This window comes from Rana temporaria, chromosome 7 (assembly GCF_905171775.1).
Source record: "Rana temporaria chromosome 7, aRanTem1.1, whole genome shotgun sequence".
In the NCBI taxonomy this organism is placed as follows: Eukaryota; Metazoa; Chordata; class Amphibia; order Anura; family Ranidae; genus Rana; species Rana temporaria.
In genome coordinates, this window is record NC_053495.1 from 20271054 (window position 1) to 20296927 (window position 25874).

Genomic DNA, 25874 nt, shown 5'->3' on the forward strand with positions numbered 1-25874 from the left:
CTTGCTTCTTCAAGAAGACCTGCTATCGCAAATCAAGCAAGCCTCTTCCAGCCTTCCTCCCCTACCGAGTTTGGATCTTCAGCTGAAGGATGGGTTGTTGTGGCATCAAGACAGAATTTTTGTACCTGAAGGTGTACGGGTCACCGTCCTAAGGTTTTGTCATGATCACAAGCTGGCCGGTCATTTTGGGGTGCACAAGACATCAGAGTTGTTACAGCGTACGTTCTGGTGGCCCCAACTTTTAACAGATTGCAGGAAATACGTGGAGTCTTGTGCCACTTGTATACGGAACAAGGGAAGTAAGTCTAGAGCCTGGGGATTACTGAAGCCACTGTCGGTACCAGAAAGACCCTGGAAGATGATCTCCATGGATTTCATCGTTGAACTTCCCCGGTCGGAGGGCTTTACCACCATCTTTGTGGTGGTGGATAGACTCTCCAAAATGGCTCACTTTTTGCCCATGAGGGGCACACCCTCTGCTTCCGAAACAGCAAGGATGTTCATCAAAGAAATTGTGAGACTCCACGGGGTCCCTGCAAATATTGTATCCGACCGGGGGGTACAATTTACGTCCAGGTTTTGGAGAGCACTCTGCGAAGCCCTTAGTATCGGCCTGTCGTTCTCCTCAGCGTACCACCCGCAGTCGAACGGTCAGACAGAGAGAACTAATCAGACCGTTGAACAATACCTACGCTGTTTCTCTTCCTTTTCCCAAGAAGATTGGGCTTCCTTGCTGCCCCTAGCCGAGTTTGCGTATAATAACTCTATTCACTCCGCCACAAGACAATCTCCGTTTTATGCAAACTACGGCTTCCACCCCTTGTTCATGTCTAACTCCGTCCCTGAAAGTACGGTACCCGCGGTCCAGGAGACTTTGAACTTTTTCAGCACCAACAATAAGATTCTGCAGGAGACCATGACCAAGACGCAGGAGTATAACAAAGAGGTGTTTGACAGGAAAAGGAGGGGGGAGCTTAACCTAGAACCAGGAGACCAAGTGTGGCTATCCACTCAAAACCTGAAACTGGCATGTCCATCAAAGAAATTGGGTCCAAAATTTTTGGGTCCCTTTCCCGTCAAGAGGAAGATCAATAACGTGGCGTATGAATTGGAACTGCCTGAATCCTTCCGCATCCATCCAGTGTTCCACGTCACTCTTCTCAAACCTGACGTCCCTGATCCTTTCCCTCAGAGGGACACCGGGCCTCCTGAACCAGTTCTAGTCGACGGTGAGGAAGAGTTTGAGGTGGAAGCTATCCTGGACTGTAGGAAGAGAGGCGGCCAGATCCAGTTCTTAGTGAAATGGAAGGGCTATGGACCCGAAGATAATTCATGGGAACCAGAATGTAACATCCATGCGGAGAGATTGGTCCAGTCCTTTAAAGATGCTCATCCTCTTAAATTGTCTCAGTTGGGCATCCGGAGGCTGCCCATTGGAGGGGGGCAATGTCATGAACAATCTCGGCCACTAGATGGCAGCAGCGGCACTTTGGCGCGCGCGGGCGCGCGCACTCGCAGTCGCGACGCAATCGCGGCACACTCGCGCACCGTAATGCGCACGGGCGCGCGCACCAGCGGCGGCAGCGCGCGTGCACGTGAGGACGCCGTTTTGGCGCCAAACTCGGGTTCAAAAGGATCCTGACCCCTGCACTCATTGCTGACCTGTCTACAGCGCCCCCTGTGACCCTTGTACCCTTGTTCCTGTTATACCTGATTCCTGATCACCCGGCTTGTACCTGTCTCTCCCTGTCTGCTGCCTGCCCTGACTACGGATCGCCTGACCATTCTCCTGCCTGACCCACTGTACTTCTGCTGCCCGCCTGTTGCCGACTCTGCCCGGATTTGACTCTGCTGAACTTCCGCACCTGTACCGGATCCAATACCCATCAGCGGATCCCTCTGCTGGGACTTGTCCCCACTGGACTACAATACACCTTCCCCGCTGTTGCTGCCTCATCTGCTTCCTGCATCTTCACCTGCCTATTGGGTCTGCCAGCCTGCACCTGCTTCCCTACGCTGTCCGGGACCTCTGGAGCTCTTCTCAGCTCAGCACCAGCGCTGCAACCGGCACTCGTGCAACTCTGTAACCCCGAGCCCCCTGTCTGCTCTATCAGGGGTCTCGTGGTCAGAGGAGCAAGGGCAGCCACTCCTTGCACGTCGGGCTCGCCAACCAGGTACGTGACAGGGCCCCTGCAATTCCCCCAAAGCAGCTGGTCCTTGAGCCCACGCTGCCCCGAAAATGGGGGCCCCATGATGGCACTGAGAGTGATAGATGCAAAGGGGAGGAAGTCTGCCTCCTACCTACTTGATGTCTGTTTACCTGCACTGTCATCATTGTAGGGGCCCCAGAGCATTACTTTGCCCAGGGGCCCATGATGCTATTAAGACGTCCCTGCGGACACCCCCTTGTGTCCGTGAAGATCTATGATGTTATTGATTAAATATCACAGAAGGCTACAATTAGTTTCTTTTTACCACTTGCCGACTGCCTAAAGTACATTTACATTGGCAGAATGGCACGGGCAGAAAAAATCAGATTTTTTTTTTTTATTCTGCACTGACTGTCTTTGAAATTGCCCCAGTCCCTGTTCAAATCCAAGTCCTGGTTATAGTAAAAACTTTGGGCCAGATTCACAAAGGGGATACGACGGCGTATCTCCTGATACGCCGTCGTATCTCTGTTTCTATCTATGCGGCTGATTCATAGAATCAGTTACGCATAGATATCCCTAAGATCCGACAGGTGTAATTGTTTTACACTGTCGGATCTTAGGATGCAGTACCGCGGCCGCCGCTGGCGGGAGTTCGCATCGTAAACCAGCGTCGGGTATGCAAATTAGGAGTTACGGCGGATCCACGATGGATTTTCGCGTTCGCTACGTCGCCGCTAGTCTAGTTTCCCGTCGCAAAGTTAGTCGTCGTTTTAGGTGCCCTAACTTTAGTCAGCAAACGTATTGCTGTCTAAAGTATGGCCGTCGTTCCCGCGTCAAAATTTAAAAATGAACGTCGTTTGCGCAACACGTCCGGGAATACGGAAGCACGCTACGCGCGTCGCCGTTCGAAAAAATGACGTCACGGCGGGCAAAGCACGACGGGATTTGCGAAACAGAGCATGCGCAGTAGGTCCGGCGCGGGAGCGTGCCTCATTTAAATGGCACACGCCCATTTGAATTGGCCCGCCTTGCGCCGGAGGCCGCGGGCGTAGTTTTCATCGCAAGTGCTTTGTGAATCAGGCACTTGCGATGAAAACTTGCGGCGGTGTAACGTATCTACGATACGTTACGCCGCCGCGATTCTACGTGAATCTGGCCCTTTATCCTTTCTGAAAATTCGGGTGGGTCTTTCTGTCTTACTAGGAAGTATGTTCGTTCCCTGCCTATGTTTTATAAAACTTTTTCCCCTAACGTTATCCTTGTCCTCTTCTCCTCTCACCACTTTGTCGCGCTGAGCCCGTGGCTAATAGGCCGGCGTCATTTTGGGAGCTCAGCCCTGACAGAAGAGGTTAAGCCCGCTGGTCGGATTTTGAAGTTAAAATGGTGAATTTACAATCTCATTTTGATTTGAAATGACTTGCATTGTACAAATCACTACAAAAGCCTTCCGATGTCCTTGAAGGTTTAATAACCCCGATACACTCCTACGACGCTCGCAAATCTTTCTATCCGCTATAAAAGCGATGCACTTGGGCCGGCGATCCGCTTTCATTACACTTTATCTGTCTCCAACAGGAAAGCATCCTTTTAATCCTTCACATAGCTTGTTCTTTTTTTCAAAGCAGGAGGAGATCTGCGCATTGAGGTTTAAGACGTTTGCTCAAACGGCTCTCAGAGAGAAAACAAACTTCTCAAGAAGCCACTTGTAGTTCTTGCAGTAATTTGTTCTCAGAAGGTCAAAACTTTCTTTCAAATGAAGAATGCACTTAAATGGAATCAGACAGATCACAGGGGGTAGGGCAGACTGAAGCAGCGTGAAGGCCATTTTTATTCTTTTAAATTTAAATTTGTGCTGCCAGCGGAGGCTTTAGTACCGTCTACATGGCTGGATTTACTGTTATGCCGCGTACACGCAACCGTTTTTTGGGTTATAAAAAATTAATTTTTTTTTTTATGTCATTAAAAACGATCGTACCTTTACAACCCTTTACAACCCCTTTAAGAATCTCCATTGTTAGATTGTTCTCTAGGAGAATATACAATCAGTCCACGACCGGTCATTTATTTTATAGGAAAATTCTTTACCTATTGTTATATTGTATACAATTATTTTTAATGTAGACCAATAAATATACGTATGAACGTCCATGAGTATTTCTATAGTTCTCAATATGCACACGTAATAGGATGTGGCACAGGCAGGGCCGCCATCAGGAATTATGGGGCCCCTTACACAGCTTCAGGTATGGGCCCCCTGGAGCAGAAAACCAAGGGGGGGGGGGGATGTGCTGCCACCTGAAAAAGGGGGGTTGCCATCTGGGGCCCTGGGGACCTCTGGGCCCTATATATATATATATATATATATATATATATATATATATACACAAATTATTATAATTTTTTATAAAAAGAAATTACAAAAAAGGGGGGGGGGGTTGCCATCCGGGACCTTTGGGCCCTTTAATAAAAAAAGAAAAGAAACCTCTGGACCCTTTAATAAAAAAATAAATAAAAACAAATATATATATATATATATATATATATATATATATATATATATAAACATTTATAAAAAAAGGGGAGTTTCCATCCAGGGCCCTTTAAAAAAAAAAAAATAAATTATATATATACAAACAAAAATAAAAATAAACATTTATAAAAAAAAGGGAGTTTGCCACATGGGGCCCTGGGGACCTCTGAGCCCTTTAATAATAATAATAATAATAATATATATATATATATATATATATATATATATATATATATACATATATATATATATATATATATATATATAAAAAAGAACTAAAAAGAAAAAAAAAAAGAAATAAAATAATATAAAAAAATTAAAAACATTTATAAAAAAAAGGGGGGTTGCCATCCGGGGCCCTGGGGACCTCTGAGCCCTTTAATTATATATATATATATATATATATATATATATATATATATATATATATATATATAAATAAAAAAGAACTAAAAAGAAAAAAAAAAAAGAAATAAAATAATATAAAAAAATTAAAAACATTTATAAAAAAAAGGGGGGTTGCCATCCGGGGCCCTGGGGACCTCTGGGCCCTTTAATAATAATAATAATAATAATAATAAAAAAAATAAGAATAATAATAATAACCTCCGGACCCCTAAAAAAATTAAAATTGGCCCTTTAAAAAAATAAAACTAAATATATATATAAAAAAAAATTTATAAAAAAAAGGGGGGTTGCCATCTGGGGCCCTGTGGGCCTCCGGGCCCCTGGGGACCTCCGGACCCCTAAAAAAATAAATAAAAAAAAAGGTGGTTGCCATCCGGGCCCCTTACAGGTGTACTGCCTGTACCCCCCCTCATGGCGGCCCTGGGCACGGGATATATCATAGGTACCCATTGGCCACCAAATTTTCTTATTCCAATCTTCATTGAACCACCTCCCACATTTTACAGTTGCCTAATATCACATTTTTTTCTTCCATTTGGTTTAGGAAGCACACAAAGAAACGTCTGGAAACTCTATTCTAAACTGGGTTCTTTTTACCCGGAATCCTCGCTGGGCACAATTTAGGAAATTCTATATTTGGACTGCGGTGTGAAATCTTCCACTAGGCTGTAAATATGTATTCAGGATTGAACACCCTAATTACTCTGAGCATTTCACATGAAATGACTTTGTAGCAAACCTGAGAGTTTCGACTGGGAATTTGCACTGTTATTTTCTCCTGCAGGCAAAGTAAAACCTCAAGGGCAGCCGACAACCTCAAAATGTCATGAATTAACCATTGGACTTCTGTATCCGGCTAGGAACTAAGCTAGTTTTTATATTCATAACTATTAACTATTATTAACTATTTTACCATCGTAAAATGAAAGCATACTGACATATACAGAGGGTTGGGCAAGATAACAGAAACTCTAAGCAATATATTAATATAAGGGCCTGTGTCGATGGGCTTTGAGCTTTTGTCAATGCTATAAGTTGGACATCAGTTTGAGATGCTTCTAAGATAGTGTAGCATTCATTGACAGGTGTGTGTAACCAGGGCCGTTTGGAGAAATTTGGGGGCCCCAAGCAAAATGGACATGGAGGCCCCCCAACCCCTGCCCCCCCCCGCACGCACATACGCAAAGCCCCCCCCTCCCTACCGGGTCTGTACCGCACGGAAGGAGATTCAGTTTCCTGTTCTCGGCCGGACTGAAAGGAAGTGAGCACTCAGTGCAGGGCTGTCTTAATGAGAGGGCACACCTGGGCACTGCCCAGGGGCCCCAGCTGTATGGGGGGCCCCTGCACTTTCCCCAAAGCAGCTGGTCCTTGAGCCCATGCTGCCCCAAAATTGGGGGCCTGTGATGGCACTGAGAGTGATAGATACACAGGGGAGGCAGTCTGCCTGATACCTACTTGATGTCTGTTTACCTGTATGTCATCATTGTAGGGGGCCCAGAGCATTACTTTGCCCAGGGGCCCATGATGCTATAAAGACCAAATAATAAACGCAGCATATAGTGTGATGTATGTCAAACAAAGTAGTGCAAATATATATATAATAATATGCGCTGAATATTAACTCAAATAATGTGAAAACCGTAATACAGATGGTTCAATACTCTAATGAACCAAAAGGTGTATGCAAAAAAAAGGAAATGAAAAACAAATCCAAACAATTAGTCCAATTACATAGACGTGTACCAGTGCTTCTCCTGTGGACAACCTGTTGAGAAGCACTGGTACACGTCTATGTAATTGGACTAATTGTTTGGATTTTTTTTTCATTTCCTTTTTTTTGCATACACCTTTTGGTTCATTAGAGTATTGAACCATCTGTATTACGGTTTTCACATTATTTGAGTTAATATTCAGCGCATATTATTATATATATAACTGACTCAGTGTGCACTTCCTGTCAGTCCGGCCGGGAACAGGAAACTGAATCTTCTGTACCGCGCGATACCCGGCCGGAGTCAGGACTGACAGGAGGAAGGAAGAGGAGCTCGGCCACTCTACAGAGAAGGAGAAGTGATGACTCGAGGCAGCAGTGCAGCAGGCTCCCTATAGAGCGCTCAGGCAGCTGCAGCATATAGGAAGCGTGGGGCCCCAGGCCAGCTCGGGGGCCCCAAGCAATTGCTTGGTTTGCCTGCCTTGTAGCGACAGGCCTGTGTGTAACCAGCAGTTGACCTGCTTCAAGCGGTATCTGCATCTCTATAGGCTTGTATGGAAGCGCAAAACCGATCACACATCACCCCTTTGAAACTGCTATAAGAAATGTTTAAAGCCTGGTCTGACCGCCCGCTATCTCGGGTCCCCCCTTCCCTCAATAATTAAAGTGCACCTGGTCCCAGACTATAGACATTAAAACTATTTACATATTCTTATCAATACCTTAGTAATTTGAAGCACGACTTCACAACGCTCAACACTAGGATTTTCATACTGTTCAGTCTTGTGTCACTTTTTGCTTGAAAAAGTACATGAGTACATGGGTCACATGTTTTGGCCCCAAAATACTTTTATAATGGGAGCAGATGTAAAACATGTGTAGCACCCTGATGTTTAGGCAGGGTTGCTAGTACATTTACCTGCCAGGTATAGTTTCCTTGGCCAATTGATAGGGGATCAATTGATTCCACCCTAATTCTGGAATTGCTGCACTTCTCTCTTCTGTCACTAGATGGCCGGGTATCTGGTGGCATTAGATAGGACAAGGGCATTGCAAGGACAGATAAAGAATAGATGGGGTATCTCAGCCAATGGGCAGGGATCTTCTTGGGTCCCTTGGCCTGCTGGAAGAAACTATTTATTTGGGTGAGGTCGGGTGATCAGGGTTCTGTGCCACCTGGACGTGGACATATGTTGTGCTGCCTGGAGCCTATTCAGGGACATCTGGCTGCTAGGCTGTCTGAGGGTCTATCTAGAAGCAGAAGAGCAGCGCATGGTTGGGGCAGCAGCTTGCAGTCCAGCCAAAAGTGACGGTTCTCCAACCTGCAGAACCTATGATGGTCGGAGGTAGAGGGTAAGCTGTCGCCACTAAGGGACCATCCACTTTGTTACCAGGGACCACTGTGAGTAGCTGAAACAAGTACCAAGGCAGCCTTCTCACCAACCGGGGACGGTGAAGAATTGGGGAACTTAAGGAGGTGTCAAGCCAGATCCCAGCTAGCGGAGGTGACGCTTGCAGAGCAGCCTTGTTTGTCAAGCTAGGGACTGAGAAAGCCAGTGGGGTGTTGCTTGAGAAGTATCTTGGATGCCAAGCTAGGAACCCAGCAGGGATGCGGCATGCGGGGGTGACACTTGAGGAAGATACTGAGTGAGAAGGTTGGAAGAGCTCAGGAGATCCAGTGGCAGTGGATCAGCAAGTCTAATAAGAGAGACTGGGAGCTCAGTTGAGTGAAGATCTACAATAGTAGACTGTAGAGGAAGTGAAAGAGTTCATTGTAACCTTTGTTATGAACTGTTCAAGATTATTGTCATAGGAGCGTGTCTACACATGCAGAGGTGGTGTCCGGCTGGGTGCCTTTCCCTGCATGGCTGTCTACCTATAGAAGTCTCAGAGTCTGACAATTAACATTGCAACCACTAAAGGGTGTCCTGGCCCCAACCCTCTCTCCCACAGTTCTGTTAAAGAGACAATAAATCTCTTTGCGTTTAAGAAGTGTCTGGCACCCATGAATCTACCTTGCATTACACCCACCATGCCTCAAAACCCACTCTACATAGAAGGATGTCAGCTATGCCTAACTCTGGAGGTTCTCATTAAACCAAAGGGGACCTGGGACCTGGCTACACATGCAAAAACTTGTCGAATGCACGCTTTTCATGCATTTTCTTGCCTTGTAATCACTTTTTAGATAAGTAATACAAAATAAGTTAAATGCTCAAGCCTGAAAATCATGCAAAAATCAATTAAAAAAGGCTAATAAAGTCAAAGAAGCTCTGCTCAAGTGTAAATGGAGACGATAAGGTCTTTAAACCAGCTCTTTCTGACCTTCCTAGCTGTTTTTAAAGTAAAGTTATTTATTCTTAAAGATCTTCAAATATTACAGCAAAGACTCAAAGACGGCTTTCTAGAGCAGAAACACCTGCTGTGTGTTCTTATTAGAGCGCTGGCAAGCCAGCAAGATTCTGTTCTCATAGACAAAAAAAAAAAAAACGAAGATTTTGGTTTCTATTTTGTAAACTTTAAATATTTATTTCTCTACATTTCCTATAGATGCAGAGATAAGCCTGGGCTTGCCGTTTTGTAAATATAATTTAGTGTGCTTGATTGGGTTGTAGGTTCACTTTAAAGTGGAGGTTCACCCGGAACTAACATTTTTTAACCTTAGATTGATGCTCATTTTGTCTAGGGGAATCGGCTAGTTTTAAAATCGAAGCAGTACTTACCGTTGTAGAGAGCGATCTTCTCCGCCGCTTCCGGGTATGGGCTGCGGGACTGGGCGTTCCTATTTTAATTGACAGGCTTCCGACTGTCGCATCCATCACGTCACGATATTCCGAAAGTAGCCGAACGTCGGTGCGCAGGCGCAGTATAGAGCCGCACCGATGTTCGGCTTCTTTCGGCTACTCGTGACGCGATAGATGCGACCATCGGAAGCCTGTCAATCAAAATAGGAACGCCCACTCCCGAAGACCATACCCGGAAGCGGCGGAGAAGATCGGAGAAGAACAGTCTGAGGAAGAAGACCTGCTGCAGTATGGGAAGAGGCAGATTAGGAACATCCGCATAGCAACCGCCATTTCTGTTTTTTTTGCAGGATTTTGGTGCATTTTTTGTATTTAGGGTGGACCTCCACTTTAAGAACAAACCTACAGATCCTATCTTGTTTGTAACCCAGGGACCACCGGTATCAGGCAGTGCTATTTAGTGTTACTATAAATTAGAAGAAAAGCCTAACCACATTTACAGTATTTAAAAAAAATGTTCCCTTCCCCTTTTCCGCCTACCTAACCTGCCTAACCTATATGAAAAGATCTGTATGCTTACCTATTTATAATCCGTTATCAGGCAGTGCTCATTTCACTTTTTGATATATAGATAGCCAATAGAAGTATCACTAATAAATTAGTATGTGAACTATGAGAATGAAAAATATAATACAACAAAATTAAAATATTAAAGATATTAAAAGGTTAAAATGACTTAAAAAAAAAAAGTTTTGTAGAAATGGTACAGCAAAAAATATTTGACCTTTTAGGTAAACCAGAAGACTTACCATCAAACTCTGCTGGTCCAACTCCCACTATAATAATGGACAATGGTAACGATGAAGCCTGCAAGACATCAAGTATATGACATTACTTACACCATGGAAGCTGTAATCCACAAACACCAAAAATGCTGACTTCCTGCAAAGGGTGGCTACATTTTCTATGTTACAACTGCTATTGCAATGGTGACTGCACAGTGATTGCATTGTTGTTTTGTCAAAGTCTACAAAATGATTTTTGATTAGTTACATAAACCAAAACGACAGATCGACGTAAAGCCTCATACACACGATTGGACTTCCATCTGACTTTTCCTTGGATTTTTGGCTGAATGGACGTTGGCCGTGAACTTGTTCTGCATACGCACACACACGGCAGAACATTTTCAGCCAACTTTCACCAAATCACGTGTTTTTTCAGCTCTTTACCGCCTCCCTTTGGGCAACTTCTACTATTGTTGTCCGATCTTTAGCATTGGCTTTGAGCATGCGTGTTTGTACTTTTGACTTTAGTTGGATGGACTTGTGTACACATGTTCGGATGATCCTCCATCGGATATTTGTTGCCGGAAAGTTTGAGAGCATGCACAGCGAACATTTATCCGTTGAAAAACCGAAAACAATTGTGCGATGGAGCATACAGATGATCGGATTGTCCGATAAAACACGTCCGTCGGACCGCTGTTGTCAAAAAGTCTGATCGTGTGTATGGGCCTTTACACCTTACCCTGTGGTCAAAGGAGGATATACGCAATACAGTCCCAGACGTTCTACACAAGGCTGAGGCCTTTAATCTCAGTAAAAGTGGACATACAGACCTAGGAGTCCCCAACTCTCAGGTCATCTAAAGGCCCATACACATGATCTGACTTTTTGACAACAACGGTCCGACGGACGTGTTTAATCGGACAATCCGCCATGTGTATGCTCCATTGGACAATTGTTTTTGGTTTTTCAACGGACAAATGTTCGCTGTGAAAGCTCTCAAACTTTGACAACAAATGTCCTACGTCGGCTCATCCAATCGTGTGTACACAAGTCCAAAGTACAAACACGCATGCTCAGAACCAATGCTAAAGATCACACAACAATAGCAGAAGTTGCCCAAAGTGTGGCGGTAAAGAGCTGAAAAACCATTTTATTTGGTGAAAGTTGGCTGATAATGTTCTGCCTTGTATATGCAGAACAAGTTCACGGCCAACACCCATTCGGACCAAAATTCACGGAAAAGTCAGATGGAAGTCCAATCGTGTGTATGAGGTTTACACTCCAGCATTTACCAACACTGAAAAGGAAAATTTTGGTCAGAATGACCCTTTAATGAGGATGCTCCAAAAACCTTACTGCTTGTACTCACCTCTAAAGCCTCGTACACACGATCAGTCCATCCGATGAGAACGGTCTGAAGGACCGTTGTCATAGGTTAACCGATGAAGCTGACTGATGGTCCGTCGTGCCTACACACCATCGGTTAAAAAACGATTGTGTCAGAACGCGGTGACGTAAAACACAACGACGTGCTGAAAAAAATGAAGTTCAATGCTTCCAAGCATGCGTCGACTTGATTCTGAGCATGCGTGGATTTTTAACCGATGCTTGTGCCTACTAACGATCGTTTCCCACTGGTTAGGAATCAATAGGTTAAATTTAAAGCAAGTTGGCTTTTTTTAACCTATGGTTAAATAACCTATGGGGCCCACACACGATCGGTTTGGACCGATGAAAACGGTCCATCAGACCGTTGTCCTCTGGTTAAACCTATCGTGTGTACGAAGCCTAAGGCAATCCATTATCCTAATGTCACTGTATTCAGCAAGGGTGGACCAACCATGCTAACCTTCTAGCATGGTCAGCTACATGGAGACCCCTCTGCAAGCTGTTGCAAGCACCTTCAAATATTTACTTGAAGCAGGACTATTTTGGAAACATCATCCGAGATTGCCCAATTTTAGAAGTATTCATAACTTTAAATATTAAAGCGGGAGTTCACCCATAAGAACATTTTTTCAAAAAATCCCCTTAGATGGATGCTCGTTTTGTCTAGGGGAATCGGCTAGTTGTTTTAAAATATGAGCTGTATTTACCCGTTTACGAGATGCATCTTCTCCGTCGCTTCCGGGTATGGGTCTTCGGGAGCGGGCGTCCCTTCTTGATTGACAGTCTTCCGAGAGGCTTCCGACGGTCGCATCCATCGCGTCACTAGTAGCCGAAAGAAGCCGAACGTCGGTGCGGCTCTATACTGCGCCTGCGCACCGACGTTCGGCTTCTTTCGGAAAATCGTGACGCGATGGATGCGACCGTCGGAAGCCTGTCGGAAGACTGTCAATCAAGAAGGAACGCCCAGTCCCGCAGCCCATACCCGGAAGCGGCGGAGAAGATGCATCTCGTAAACGGTAAGTAATGCTCATATTTTAAAACAACTAGCCGATTCCCCTAGACAAAACGAGCATCAATCTAGGGGGAAAAAGTTTTATGTACGGGTGAAACCCCGCTTTAAAGCTTTCAGTTCAAGCCTCTGGAACACATCAAGCTGATTAGAGAAATTAATATTCAAATATAAAGGAAGAATGCTCAAAAATGTTCCCTGGACAGCTTGGCTGGCACAGCAGAAATCAAAACTTCCCAGCAAACTATTATCTTAAAATCAGCCTGGAAACCTAACATTTCATAAAGATAGCAGATGTAGACCATGATGTGCCTGCACGTGTCTTCTTATCTTCACAAGTGCCTTGAATTACAGATTATCAATATAACAAATTCTACTGCAGGCTGCAGTTAGATATCTGGCACACCTCTATAATGTGCTTATATAGAGTTGCTAGTGAAGCATTCAGGCAAGGGCAAAGCATCAAGTTTGTAGCTGGAAACTGCCATTCATCTAAGCCCTCGTGTTTTGGGACACCCGGTACTAATGAAGATGAAAGGTACACATAGCTCCCAACTGCCCCTGATTTTGAGGGACTGTTCCTCTTTCGGAACAAAGTCCCTCTGTCCCTCTTTCCTTCTCATTTGTCCCTCACTGTTATTTTACAAAAGAAACCCAATTAAAACCCGTATAAGGCGTTTTTAGAATTTGGTATATTGGCTCATCCCATTGCACAACTTCTCAATTAGTTATGAACGTATTATAATTTTTTTACTTTCCGTGTCAAGTTGGTGGGTGTTGTAGTATCAGGAGCGTGTAGCGCTCCTGATCCTTAATATCTGATGGTATCATTCCAGCATCCTGGTTTTGATTGTGATACATTTTCCCTATCTGTTTGTGCACCTGAAAGGTGATTGATGTGGCCAGTCTTTGGGTGGAGACCAAACCTGATTTAAGCCATTTAAGTTTGCTTATGCTTGTGATATTGCATTTGTTACACATGCTCCAAGCTCTCTGTTTATCTGTCCTGCTCTTCTGGATTCCCTCATTGATGACCTTGGATTGGATATTGACTATTCTCTGAACTCTGCCTGCATTTTGGCTACAGATTTGACCCTGACTATTCTGAACCTTGCCTGCCTTGTATCTGGACTGTCATTGCACCTCTCTGCCTGTCTGCTAACTGCCCCAGCCAGGCTCTATAGCATTGTGTATAAGTCCTGGGGGCAACCGAGTACCGGTAGGATTGCTTGCCTTATGGGGAAGAGGGGGCTATAGGTGAAGAACACAAAAGCCAGTGTCATGGATATGCAATAGTCTGGCAGCTTACCTGTTTCCATCTGTCCATTAAGAGGCCTGACTCTGTTCTGGTTACCTTCTTATCTCCTCTACTTCAGGGATGGCCCCACCCAGGCCATCCCAGGAAGTCTATATTAACTGTTGCACTACAGGCCTGCAGTGCTGTTCAACAGTGTTGTTTGCTTAAGTTCCTGTCTGCAGTGTGCTACGATCATCTTCCTGTGTACCATTTTTGGCTCGTCCCTGACTTCTCCTGTTTGCCTGTGCCCTTGACCTTTTGCCTGTCCCTCGGTTACCCTGTCTGCCTGTTGCCCTGACCTCGGCTTACCCATCACTTCCATTTGTCCTGCTTGCTGCTTCCTCTCTCTCTCTGTGGAGCGTGACCTTGGGGATCCCAGGGGTCGCGACCTGGATCCAGCTGCGGCGAAGGCCATCCTCACCACTAGAGGCTCTGGTGAACACAAAGCTGGCTCTTAGACTCCGCGCCCTGGGCGATCTTGGGTTCATGCTTCCTCTCTGACAGCAGCAGTCGGCTATAGGGTTCACTACCCTGAGGTGCATCCCTGACCCCAACGGGGTGCACTTGTCACCTGGCCACAGGTGACGTGACAGCCAGCTATAGTGACTTACCACCTGCATTGGGGGTAAGCATGACATGTAGCTGCACCACCAGCTACAGCCCATGCTAAAAGTAATAGTAGGTTATGGGGAAGCAGTACTGTACAAATAATTACATTTTTTGTCTTCAGTTAATTGGGGTTGAGGGATCTGCCTCAAATATTCCCTCAGGGTCTGCAAAATCATGAAGGTTAATGATATTTCCTTACACATGAAATAGCTTGCCTTTTGGGATTAGCGTCCTTTAAATCAATTTTGTTCCTACAGAAAAAGCACAAGTCCATTTTAAAGAAGCCAGTTAAGTCAAAGACGCATGCAGAAAAATTAGAAAGCGCTCCAGGCCATAATTAGAAGTCTGAACTTCCCATGGCCCATTGGCGATAATAACGAGGTCTCTCTCTCTTTTTTTTGTGGTGAAGCCCCTTGATGGGGCGCTCTACAGAAACAACACAGTTTAGCTGTGCCAGGCTTTTCAGCTGGCAGAAAAACCTTCTTGGCCGGCTTTGTTCTGTACGCACTCTTTTCTACAAACATCTCTCTTGTGCGCTCTGTGGGATTATTATTAACCTTCCTTATTTTAATTGGAATTAATGTCAACTCTTCATTAAACCAGATTTTCATCAGCAGTCAGAAAGGGCTTTTTTTTCATTTCCTAGCCTACTGGGAGGCCTGCATTGAATGTGCTCGATTTTTAGACACTAATTGTTATTCTCAGTTGTTAGGATATTGGCTTATTAGCGGCTGCTCTTTCTCACACTGCCCAGAGGAAACGCACTTTTGTTCAAGCTTTTTTCTTAATTTCGTTCTATTCCTGTGTGTGCTACCTGTTCTATTTACTCCATCTGCGCTCTTTTTGACCCTACAATCCCAGACACCCTTGGAGCAATGAGACAACCAAAAGTTAGACAGCAGGTACTGGCTTGACTTTTGCTTAGATTTTACAAAGTAGCTGTCATTATTTGTTTACAAGACATACAAAGCCAATTTAGTTATGATTTAAATTGAATGTATGGAGGTTTTGTATTTGTATTTTATATTTTTGAATATCCCAAGCAGCTTCAGTGCTTCGCACTCCCGAGTCCCGTCCCTCCTCCTGTGTGCCCGTCTGTGAAGAAGGGGAGGTGGGCGGGAAGATTAAAAACAAGCATCCACGCTGTGCCAGCCCCTGGAACCATTCCAAGTGAGAAAGCATGTTCACTGACCAGACCCTGCTCCCTCTCTCTGATCCCCCCTCTCTCTCTCTGACACCCCCTTTCTCTTTGACCCCCCCTCTCTCTCTGACCCCCTCTCTCTGTAATATAAGGGGGTCCAGTGATGCAGGGTGCTGTGTAATGTAAAGGGGTCCAGTGATGCAGGGTGCTGTGTAATGTAAAGGGGTCCAGTGATGCAGGGTGCTGTGTAATGTAGGGGGGTCCAGTGATGCATGGTGCTATGTAATGTAGGGGGGTCCAGTGATGCAGGGTGCTGTGTAATGTAAAGGGGTCCAGTGGTGCAGGGTGCTGTGTAATGTAAAGGGGTCCAGTGGTGCAGGGTGCTGTGTAATGTAAAGGGGTCCAGTGGTGCAGGGTGCTGTGTAATGTAAAGGGGTCCAGTGGTGCGGGGTGCTGTGTAATGTAGGGGGGTCCAGTGATGCAGGGTGCTGTGTAATGTAGGGGGGTCCAGAGGTGCAGGGCGTTGTGTAATGTAAAGGGGTCCAGTGATGCAGGGTGATGTGTAATGTAGGGGGGTCCAGAGGTGCAGGGCGTTGTGTAATGTAAAGGGGTCCAGTGATGCAGGGTGATGTGTAATGTAAAGGGGTCCAGTGATGCATGGTGCTGTGTAATGTAGGGGGGTCCAGTGATGCAGGGTGTTGTGTAATGTAAAGGGGGTCCAGTGATGCGGGGTGCTGTGTAATGTAAGGGGGTCCAGTGATGCAGGGTGATGTGTAATGTAAAGGGGTCCAGTGATGCAGGGTGCTGTGTAATCTAAAGGGGTGTGAAATATATATGCATATGAGCGTATAATTTTTTTTGGTGGGGGAGTGGATCTTGGGTGGGAGTTCCCACACTTTTTTCCCCAGGACTTGACCCCTGGTGAAAGCCCAAAGGCTTTTCCACTGGAGCGGTGCGCTGGCAGGGCGGCAGAAAAAGTCCTGCCAGCAGCTTCCTTGGAGCGCATTAGGAGCGGTGAACTCACTGCTCCTAATGCGCTCCTGCCCATTGAAATTAGGTGGACAGCCATGTCTTGGTAGGTTTGCAGTTGTGCCATACTCTTTCAATTTTTGGATGATGGATCGAACAGAGCTCTGTGAGATGTTCAAAGCTTGGGATATTTTTTTTATAACCTAACCCTGCTTTAAACTTCTCCACAGCTTTCCCTGACCTGTCTGGTGTGTTCCACTGCCTTCATGATGCTGTTTGTTCACTAAAGTTCTCTAAAAAACCTCTGAGGGCTTCACAGAACAGCTGTATTTATACTGAGATTAAATTACCCACAGGTGGACTCTATTTACTTTTAGTTAGGGGTATCAGAGTAAAGGGGGCTGAATACAAATGCACGCCACACTTTTCACATATTTATTTGTAAAAAAATTGGAAAACCATTTATCGTTTTCCTTCCACGTCACAATTAGGTGCCACTTTGTGTTGGTCTATCACAAAAAATCCCAATAAAATACATGTATGTTTTCGTTTGTAACGTGACAAAATGTGGGAAATTTCAATCAGTCTGAATACTTTTTCAAGGCGCTGTATTTCTTTTACAGGTTGCATTAAAAAAACAAAACAAAAAAACCCCCCGCAAAGGCTATACATTTCATTAAGCGTGTAATATACAGATTGCATTATGTACACATAAACCAATTTAGCCATTTACCAGCTGATCTACTTTCAAGCTAAAGTTTAATCTGCTTATTTTTTGCCGTCTCTGGTTCCTCCCTCTCCTCTCCTCAACATGCTAATGACATTTTAAACTGAAATCTTTCAAATTCCATTACATGCCTTTTTTTTAGAACCCAATGAATGAAAGGAACAAGGACAGTCAGGCTCCATTCACACCAATGTGTTTTTTCATGCTTTTTTGCAGAAACGCAGGACTTTTTTTGAAAAAAATTGCAGCCTCACTGTGCCCATCAAATGCAGCCACTGTGCCATCAATTGTCACCACTGTGCCATGCCATCAAATGCAGTCACTATGCCATGCCATCAAACGCAGCCACTGTTGCATCAATTGTCACCACTGTGCCATGCCATCAAACGCAGCCACGGTGCCATCAATTGTCACCACTGTGCCATGCCATCAAACGCAGCCACTGTGCCATCAATTATCACCACTGTGCCATGCCATCAAATGCGGTCACTATGCCATCAATTCGCACCACTGTTCCATGCCATCAAACGCATTGACTGTGCCATGCCATTAAACGCAGCCACTGTGCCATCAATTGTCACCACTATGCCATGCCATCAAACGCAGCCACTGTGCCATCAATTATCACCACTGTGCCATGCCATCAAATGCAGTCACTATGCCATCAATTCGCACCACTGTGCCATGCCATCAAACGCAGCCACTGTGCCATGCCATCAAACGCAGCCACTGTGCCATGCCATCAAACGCAGCCACTGTTGCATCAATTGTCACCACTGTGCCATGCCATCAAACGCAGCCACGGTGCCATCAATTGTCACCACTGTGCCATGCCATCAAACGCAGCCACTGTGCCATCAATTATCACCACTGTGCCATGCCATCAAATGCGGTCACTATGCCATCAATTCGCACCACTGTTCCATGCCATCAAACGCAGTGACTGTGCCATGCCATTAAACGCAGCCACTGTGCCATCAATTGTCACCACTATGCCATGCCTTCAAACGCAGCCACTGTGCCATCAATTATCACCACTGTGCCATGCCATCAAATGCAGTCACTATGCCATGAATTCGCACCACTGTGCCATGCCATCAAACGCAGCCACTGTGCCATGCCATCAAACGCAGCCACTGTGCCATGCCATCAAACACAGCCACTGTGCCATCAATTGTCACCACTGTGCCTTTAGTAAATAACCCTCAGAGTGTCTCAGAAGTGACAGGATAATATGTTCTATCAATGAGATCAGCACTGTGCACTTTTGTTCAGTTTGACACTGTGAGTTCATACTTCTCTTGTTATTATGATGTGACTGTGCTGGGATTAATGAGCTGGGATCACTGAGGTGCTGAATAGTAGTTGGATTGCATAATATCTGAGTTGGCGGATAATTATCTAAATAACTTGTACAGTGAGCTGCCTGATAATAGCAGTATTGTGCAATACCTATGTACACTCACCTCTGATATCCATTCTCTAGACCGCTAATACATTCCTTGTTGCAGGTTTACCATTCAGTTGGTTTGAAGGGTTGATACAAGAATATGGATGTTGATGAAACATACTATAATGATAAAATCTTTGTTCAACTTCACACATGTAAGGGGTGGCCTGAAGAGCTGCACTCTAGCCTTGCCAGATAATGCACAGCAGTTGAGAGGTTAGTAAAGTGGCCTTACAGAACTGGGTTTTAAAACTGGGGCTTAAAATAAGCATATTAATACAGGAGGGCTGGGGTTCTAGGCTGGAGCATGTGTTTGTAGTGATGGCCTGGAGCCTGTGGCTAGGGTAGTGGGCTGGAGCCTATGGCTGGGGTTCTAGGCTGGAGCCTGTGTCTGTAGTGTCTGCAGAAATGGCCTGGAGCCTGTGGCTAGGGTGGTGGGTTGGAGCCTGTGCCTCAGGTGCTGGGATGGAGCTTTTTGCTGGGGTGCTGGGCTGAAGCCTGCTGCTGGGGTACTAGGCTGGAATCTGTTCCTGGAGTGATGGACTGGAATCGTGGCTAGGGTGGTGGGCTGGAAACTGTGCCTGGAGTGATAGACTGGAACCTGTGGCTGAGGTAGTGGGCTGGAGCCTGTGGTTGGGGTGCTAGACTGGAGGCTGTGTCTAGAGTAATGGGCTATAGCCTGTGGCTAGGGTAGTGGGCTGGAGAATATGGCTGGGGTGCTTGACTGGAACTTGTGTCTGTAGTGATGGCATGGAGCCTGTGGCTAGGTTAGTAGGCTGGAGCCTATGGCTGAGGTGCTAGCCTGGAGCCTGGTGTCTGTAGTGATGGCCTGAAGCTTGTGGTTAGGGTAGTGGGCTGGAGCCTGTGGCTGGAGTGATGGGCTGGAGCCTATGGCTGGGGGGCTGGGCTGGGGTAGTGGGCTGAAACCTTTATCTGGAGTAATGGCCTGGAGTCTGTGGCTAGGGTAGTAGGCTGGAGCCTATGGCTGAGGTGCTAGCCTGGAGCCTGGTGTCTGTAGTGATGGCCTGGAGCTTGTTGTTATGGTAGTGGGCTGGAGCCTGTGGCTGGAGTAATGGGCTGGAGCCTGTGGCTGGGGGGCTGGGCTGGGGTAGTAGGCTGCAACTTGTATCTGGAGTAATGGCCTGGAGTCTGTGGCTAGGGTAGTAGGCTGGAGTCTATGGCTGGGGTGCTAGGCTGGAACCTGTGTCTGTAGTGATTGCCTAGAGCCTGTGGCTAGAGTAGTGGGCTGGAACCTATGGCTGGGGTGTTAGGAATAATGGCCTGGAACCTGTGGGACGGGGCTGGAGGTTGGAGTGCTAGGCTGGAGCCTGTGGCTGAGGTACTGGGCTTGAGCCAGTAGCTGGAGTGCTAGGCTAGAGCCTGTGTCTGTAGTGATGGCCTGGGGCCTGTGGCAAGGGTAGTGGGCTGGAGCCTGTGCCTGGAGTGATGTGCTGGAGCCTTTGGCTGGGGGGCTGGGCTTGAGTAGTGGGCCGGAGCCTGTGGCCGGGGGTGCTAGGCTGCCGTCAGAGACCTGGTAAAGAGTAGAAACAAGACTTTTCATTTTATAGAAGTCTTTTTTTAGCTTGCCGTGTTCTCATGCACAGTCCCTGTGCAATATTCTCAGTGCCAGCTGCTAAAGCCCTTAATCTGAGCGCAAACTGTGCAAACGTATTTTCTGAACTTCTAAAGATCCGAGAGTCCTACCGATCTGTCCCCTACAGCTTTCTAAGCCCTGAGGAATCTAGACTGTTCTAACCCACAAAGTGCATTGGTGTTGTATCTTATGTTACCATGATAATAAATTATTAATACATTTAAAAGCTTCCAAACTTTGCAACCATTGGCATGATGCTCTGATTGCTTTTCTAACCCCGGGACATGAAGCAGCTGTGCAGTGCGTGGCCATAAGTCGTCTATTGTACAGAATAAAGCAGAAAAGTTTTTATTTTTCTCAAGCGAAGTAGAGAAACTTTAAAGGACTGATTAGTGAAATTAAATAAAGAGTTTAACTGTACAGACTTACATTTACAACAGCTTCTTTGGTCTGTGCCATATCAGAGATTACTCCATCGGTGATGATCAGAAGGACATAATACTGGGAACCGTCCGTAACCTCACCGGCGGCACTAAAGGGGCAAGAAAAAAAAAAACTCAGAACCACAAAAAAATGACTAAACCTCCAACGTCGGGTCAAATGTCCGCAATCCACTTACCTGGCAACCTGATTAATAACCGGTGCAAAGTTGGTTGGCCCGTAAAGCTGAACCGTTCGAAGACTTTTAAAGTAGGCCTCCAGCACACCCTGTATACCAACGCAGTTTGGATTATCATTGTCTCCATTCTAAAAAACAGATAGAGAGGTATAAAAAGACACAAATAAAGACTTGCAAGAATTAGGGAGCTGCATATATGTCCTTCTTTTATTTAAGTACATCCATCACGTTCCAATGATATGTAAATGGCCGGATTAAAAGTTGCATCTACTCTCTTAACATCATTCCTGGCCTGGTCTTATTGCGGGTCCCGGAACGGAGCACTGGTTGAGGAAGAAGGGTCATGTTGCATTTGTTGACTTATCGACTTTGTCTGGGGACTAAGGGCCAGATTCAGGTAGAATTGCGGCGGCGTAACGTATCGTAGATACGTTACACCGCCGCAAGTTTTCATCGCAAGTGCCTGATTCACAAAGCACTTGCAATGAAAACCTACGCTGGCGGCCTCCGGCGTAAGCCCGCGTAATATAAATGGGCGTGTGCCATTTAAATTAGGCGCGCTCCCGCGCCGGACCTACTGCGCATGCTCCGTTTCGAAATTCCCGCCGTGCTTTGCGCGAAGTGACGTCATTTTGTCGAACGGCGACGTGCGTAGCATACTTCCGTATTCCCGGACGTCTTACGCAAACAACGTGAATTTTTTAATTTCGACGCGGGAACGACGGCCATACTTTATACAGCACATACGTGTGCTGTCTAAAGTTAGGGCACCCAAAACGACGACTAACTTTGCGATGGGAAACTAGACTAGCAGCGACGTAGCGAGTGCGAAAATCCGTCGTGGATCGCCGTAACTACTAATTTGCATACCCGACGCTGGTTTACGACGCAAACTCCCCCCAGCGGCGGCCGCAGTATTGCATCCTAAGATCCGACAGTGTAAAACAATTACACCTGTCGGATCTTAAGGGATATCTATGCTTAACTGATTCTATGAATCAGTCGCATAGATACTCTGAGAGATACGATGGAATATCTGAGATACTCCGACGTATCTCGACTGTGAATCTGGCCCTTAGCCTCGGTGAGGTGGGGCGAAATGCGTTAGTAGGCTCAGTTAGTGGAGAAGCACTGACCAAGGCCATAAAGCACACTCTACATGGGTTGGGTGGGAGAGCAGTGTTCCAGATGCCCATTTTTGTTTGTCTGGGGACACTTGCTTGCAGACGGAACACACATGGCCCTCCTGTTCTAGCACCCACTGTTTGGACTGGTTGAAGGCCAGTAAATCAAAATAAACTGATGCTAGTTGGTTAGCATAGCGGTCAGTCAACTAGTGTTTTCATAATGGGGTCAACAATGGCACCCCATGTATTTCAGGAACCCCCTGTATGGCACCCCTGTACTTCAGGCAACCTCTGCTTACCGCCCCCTGTATTTCAGGCATGCCTTGTATGGAACCCACTGTATTTCTGGCACCCCCTATATTTTTGAAACCCCCTGTATTTTAGGATATCCCTGGAATGGCACCCCTTGTATTTCAGTCACCCTTAGTATTTATGGCAACCCCTGTAATGGCTTTTCCTGTACTTCAGTCAACCCCCTTGTTTTAAAGGGGTTGTAAAGGTTTTTTTTTTATTTTCTAAATAGGTTCCTTTATATTGTTGGTTCACTTACCTTTTCCTTTGATTTCCCTTTAAATGTTTCCCCCTCAGTAAGCTTGCCCCCATCACCCCCTGGGGATTAGTCAGCCAGAACAGCTTACTGAGGAGGAACAGGAGGTGAGAAATTCAGACAAAGAAAAAAAACATTTAGAAGGGGAATCAAAGGGAAATGTAAGTGAACCAACAATGCACTAGCTTAAAGGAACCTATTTAGAAAATAAAAAACAAACATTTACAACCCCTTTAAAGCGGGGGTTCACCCAAAAATAAATTTTTAACATTACATTCAGCCGAGTTGTCCTAATGACAATCGGCTGTTTTTTTTCCCCCCGTACATACCTTATTTTCACCGCCGCTTCCGGGTATGTCGTCTGCGGGACTGGGCGTTCCTATCTGATTGACAGGCTTCCGACCGTCGCATACAGCGCGTCACTAGTTGCCGAAAGAAGCCGAACGTCGGTGCGGCTCTATACGGCGCCTGCGCACCGAGGTTCGGCTTCTTTCGGCAACTCGTGACGCGCAGTATGCGACGGTCGGAAGCCTGTCAATCAGATAGGAACGCCCAGTCCCGAAGACGACATACCCGGAAGCGGCGGTGAAATGCGGTATGTACGGGGGGAAAAAAACAGCCGATTGTCATTAGGACAACTCGGCTGAATGTAATGTTAAAAATTAATTTTTTGGGTGAACCTGCACTTTAAGCACATCCTGCATTTCTTGCACCCCCTGTATTTCAGGCAACCCCTGTATTTCTGCCACCTCCCGTATTTCAGGCAACATCTGTATTGCACCACCTGTATATTTTTGCACCACTGTATGTCACCCCCTGTATTTCAGGCACACCCAATTCACCCCCTGTATTTCAGGCAACCGCTGAATTGCACCACCTGTATTTTTGGCACCACTAGTATGGCACCCCTTTTGAATGGCACCCTTTTTGTTTCTGGCACCCCCTGTATGGCACTCAATGTATTTCTGGCACCCCTTGTATTGCACCCTGTATTTATGGAAGCCCCCTGTATTTCAGGTACCCCCTGAGTTTTATGACAGGTTTGCTTTAAAGAACATACTGACAGAATATCTGTTGCATGTTAAATGCATACCTCCCAACTTTTCAACTTCAGAATGAGGGACAAATGAGCATACCCCCCAAAAGTAGTTGTTGAGGGGGGGGGGGGTCTGCGGATCAAAGTTGTTGAGTGGGGGTCCACGGATCAGAGTTGTTGCGCGGGGGGGTCCACGGATCAGAGTTGCGGGGGGGGGGGGGGGGGTTGCCGCGAAATCGCGGGACAATAGCAGTGCTCGCGGGACCGCGTGATTTACCCCGAAACGCGGGACGTTCCGGCGAAATCACGGACGGTTGGGAGGTATGTAAATGGCAGACTAAAGATGTTCTGTAACATTTAGCAAATATTTCAGTCTTTATCTGTTTGGAATAGTTAATAAAATCAAGGGTGAGGAATTTTGATTGGCCATTGGGTTAATTTTTTTTCTCAATTTGCCTTATTGCATTAGGTAAGCCTCCGAATTCTCCAAGGGAAAGTCTTTCAGTCCCCAACCTGTGCATGTGAAGTCGGAAGCATTGGAGTATTTTCGAGTCCCGTTAACTCTAGACTGAGGAAAATATGTTAGAAGACATTTACGCACCAGCGGGAACTCATGGGAAATCTTGCCATCTGGTGGGAGCTTGGCACCAAATCCATATGCTGGGAAAAATTTGTCACTGTCATAGTCCTGGATAATCTCTCCGACAGCTTTCAGTGCCATGCCATATGCGTTCAGCTGGTACGGGTTCATGTAGTGGAGAGAGGTGGGCTGTGAGGGGTTACCTGGGAAGAGCAGAGAAGTAGAGCAGTTAGTGCATGCATAAGAGCAGAACTTACTCCAGATACAGAGGCAGCCAAGAGATGAGAAGTCCCTAAAGAATATAAATATCAATTTAAATCTGAACCCCCGGGCTGTATGTTTTTTTTAAATTTTTTTAACCACTTAAGGACAGGACCAATATACTGCTAAATGACCCAAGGGGTTTTTACAATTCGGCACTGCGTTGCTTTAACAGACAATTGCGCGGTCGTGCGACGTGGCTCCCAAACAAAATTCGCGTCCTTTTCTTCCCACAAATAGAGCTTTCTTTTGGTGGTATTTGATCGCCTCTGCGATTTTTATTTTTTGCGCTATATACAAAAATAGAGCGACATTTTTGAAAAAAATGCAATATTTTTTACTTTTTGCTATAATAAATATCTCCAAAAAACATATATAAAAAATGTTTTTTCCTCAGTTTAGGCCGATACGTATTCGTTTACCTATTTTTGGTAAAAAAAATCGCAATAAGCGTTTATCGGTTGGTTTGCGCAAAATTTATAGCGTTTACAAAATATGGGATAGTTTTATTGCATTTTTATATATATATATATTTTTTTACTACTTATGGCGGCGATCAGCGATTTTTTTCGTGACTGCGACATTATGGCGGACACTTTGGACAATTTTGACACATTTTTGGGACCATTGTCATTTTCACAGCAAAAAATGCATTTAAATTGCATTGTTTATTGTGAAAATGACAGTTGCAGTTTGGGAGTTAACCACAGGGGGCGCTGTAGGAGTTAGGGTTCACCTAGTGTGTGTTTACAACTGTAGGGGGGTGTGGCTGTAGGTCTGACGTCATCGACCGTGTCTCCCTATAAAAGGGATCACACGATTGATGCAGCCGCCACAGTGAAGAACGGGGAAGCCCTGTTTACACACGGCTCTCCCCGTTCTTCAGCTCCGGGGACCGATTGCCGCACTCCAGCGGCAATCGGGTCCGCGGGACGCGCGGTCCCGGAGCTTTCGGACCGGGTCGCGCGCCCACGACCCACGGCTGGGTACTAGTACAGGACGTACCTGTACATGGATTTGCCCAGCCGTGCCATTCTGCCGACGTATATGTGCAGGAGGCAGTCCTTAAGTGGTTAAATAACAAACATGTTATACTTACCTCCACTGTGCAGCTCGTTTTGCACAGAGTGGCCCCCGATCCTCGTCTTCTGGGGTCCCTCAGTGGCTGTCACGGCTCCTTCC

The 25874-nt window shown here is 45.9% G+C and overlaps 1 protein-coding gene across 2 annotated transcripts in view; it reads right to left on the minus strand.

Annotated features, from left to right (window-relative positions):
• Positions 1-25874, minus strand: part of CPNE9 (copine family member 9) — a 350416-nt gene that overhangs the window by 23391 nt on the left and 301151 nt on the right. For both annotated transcript variants that reach the window (XM_040359035.1, XM_040359034.1), the window contains 4 exons: positions 24453-24634; positions 21142-21269; positions 20952-21054; positions 10356-10413 (listed from right to left, as the gene is read on the minus strand). In XM_040359035.1, the coding sequence (XP_040214969.1) occupies positions 10356-10413; positions 20952-21054; positions 21142-21269; positions 24453-24634 (471 nt within the window). The remainder of the gene's footprint in view (positions 1-10355; positions 10414-20951; positions 21055-21141; positions 21270-24452; positions 24635-25874) is intronic.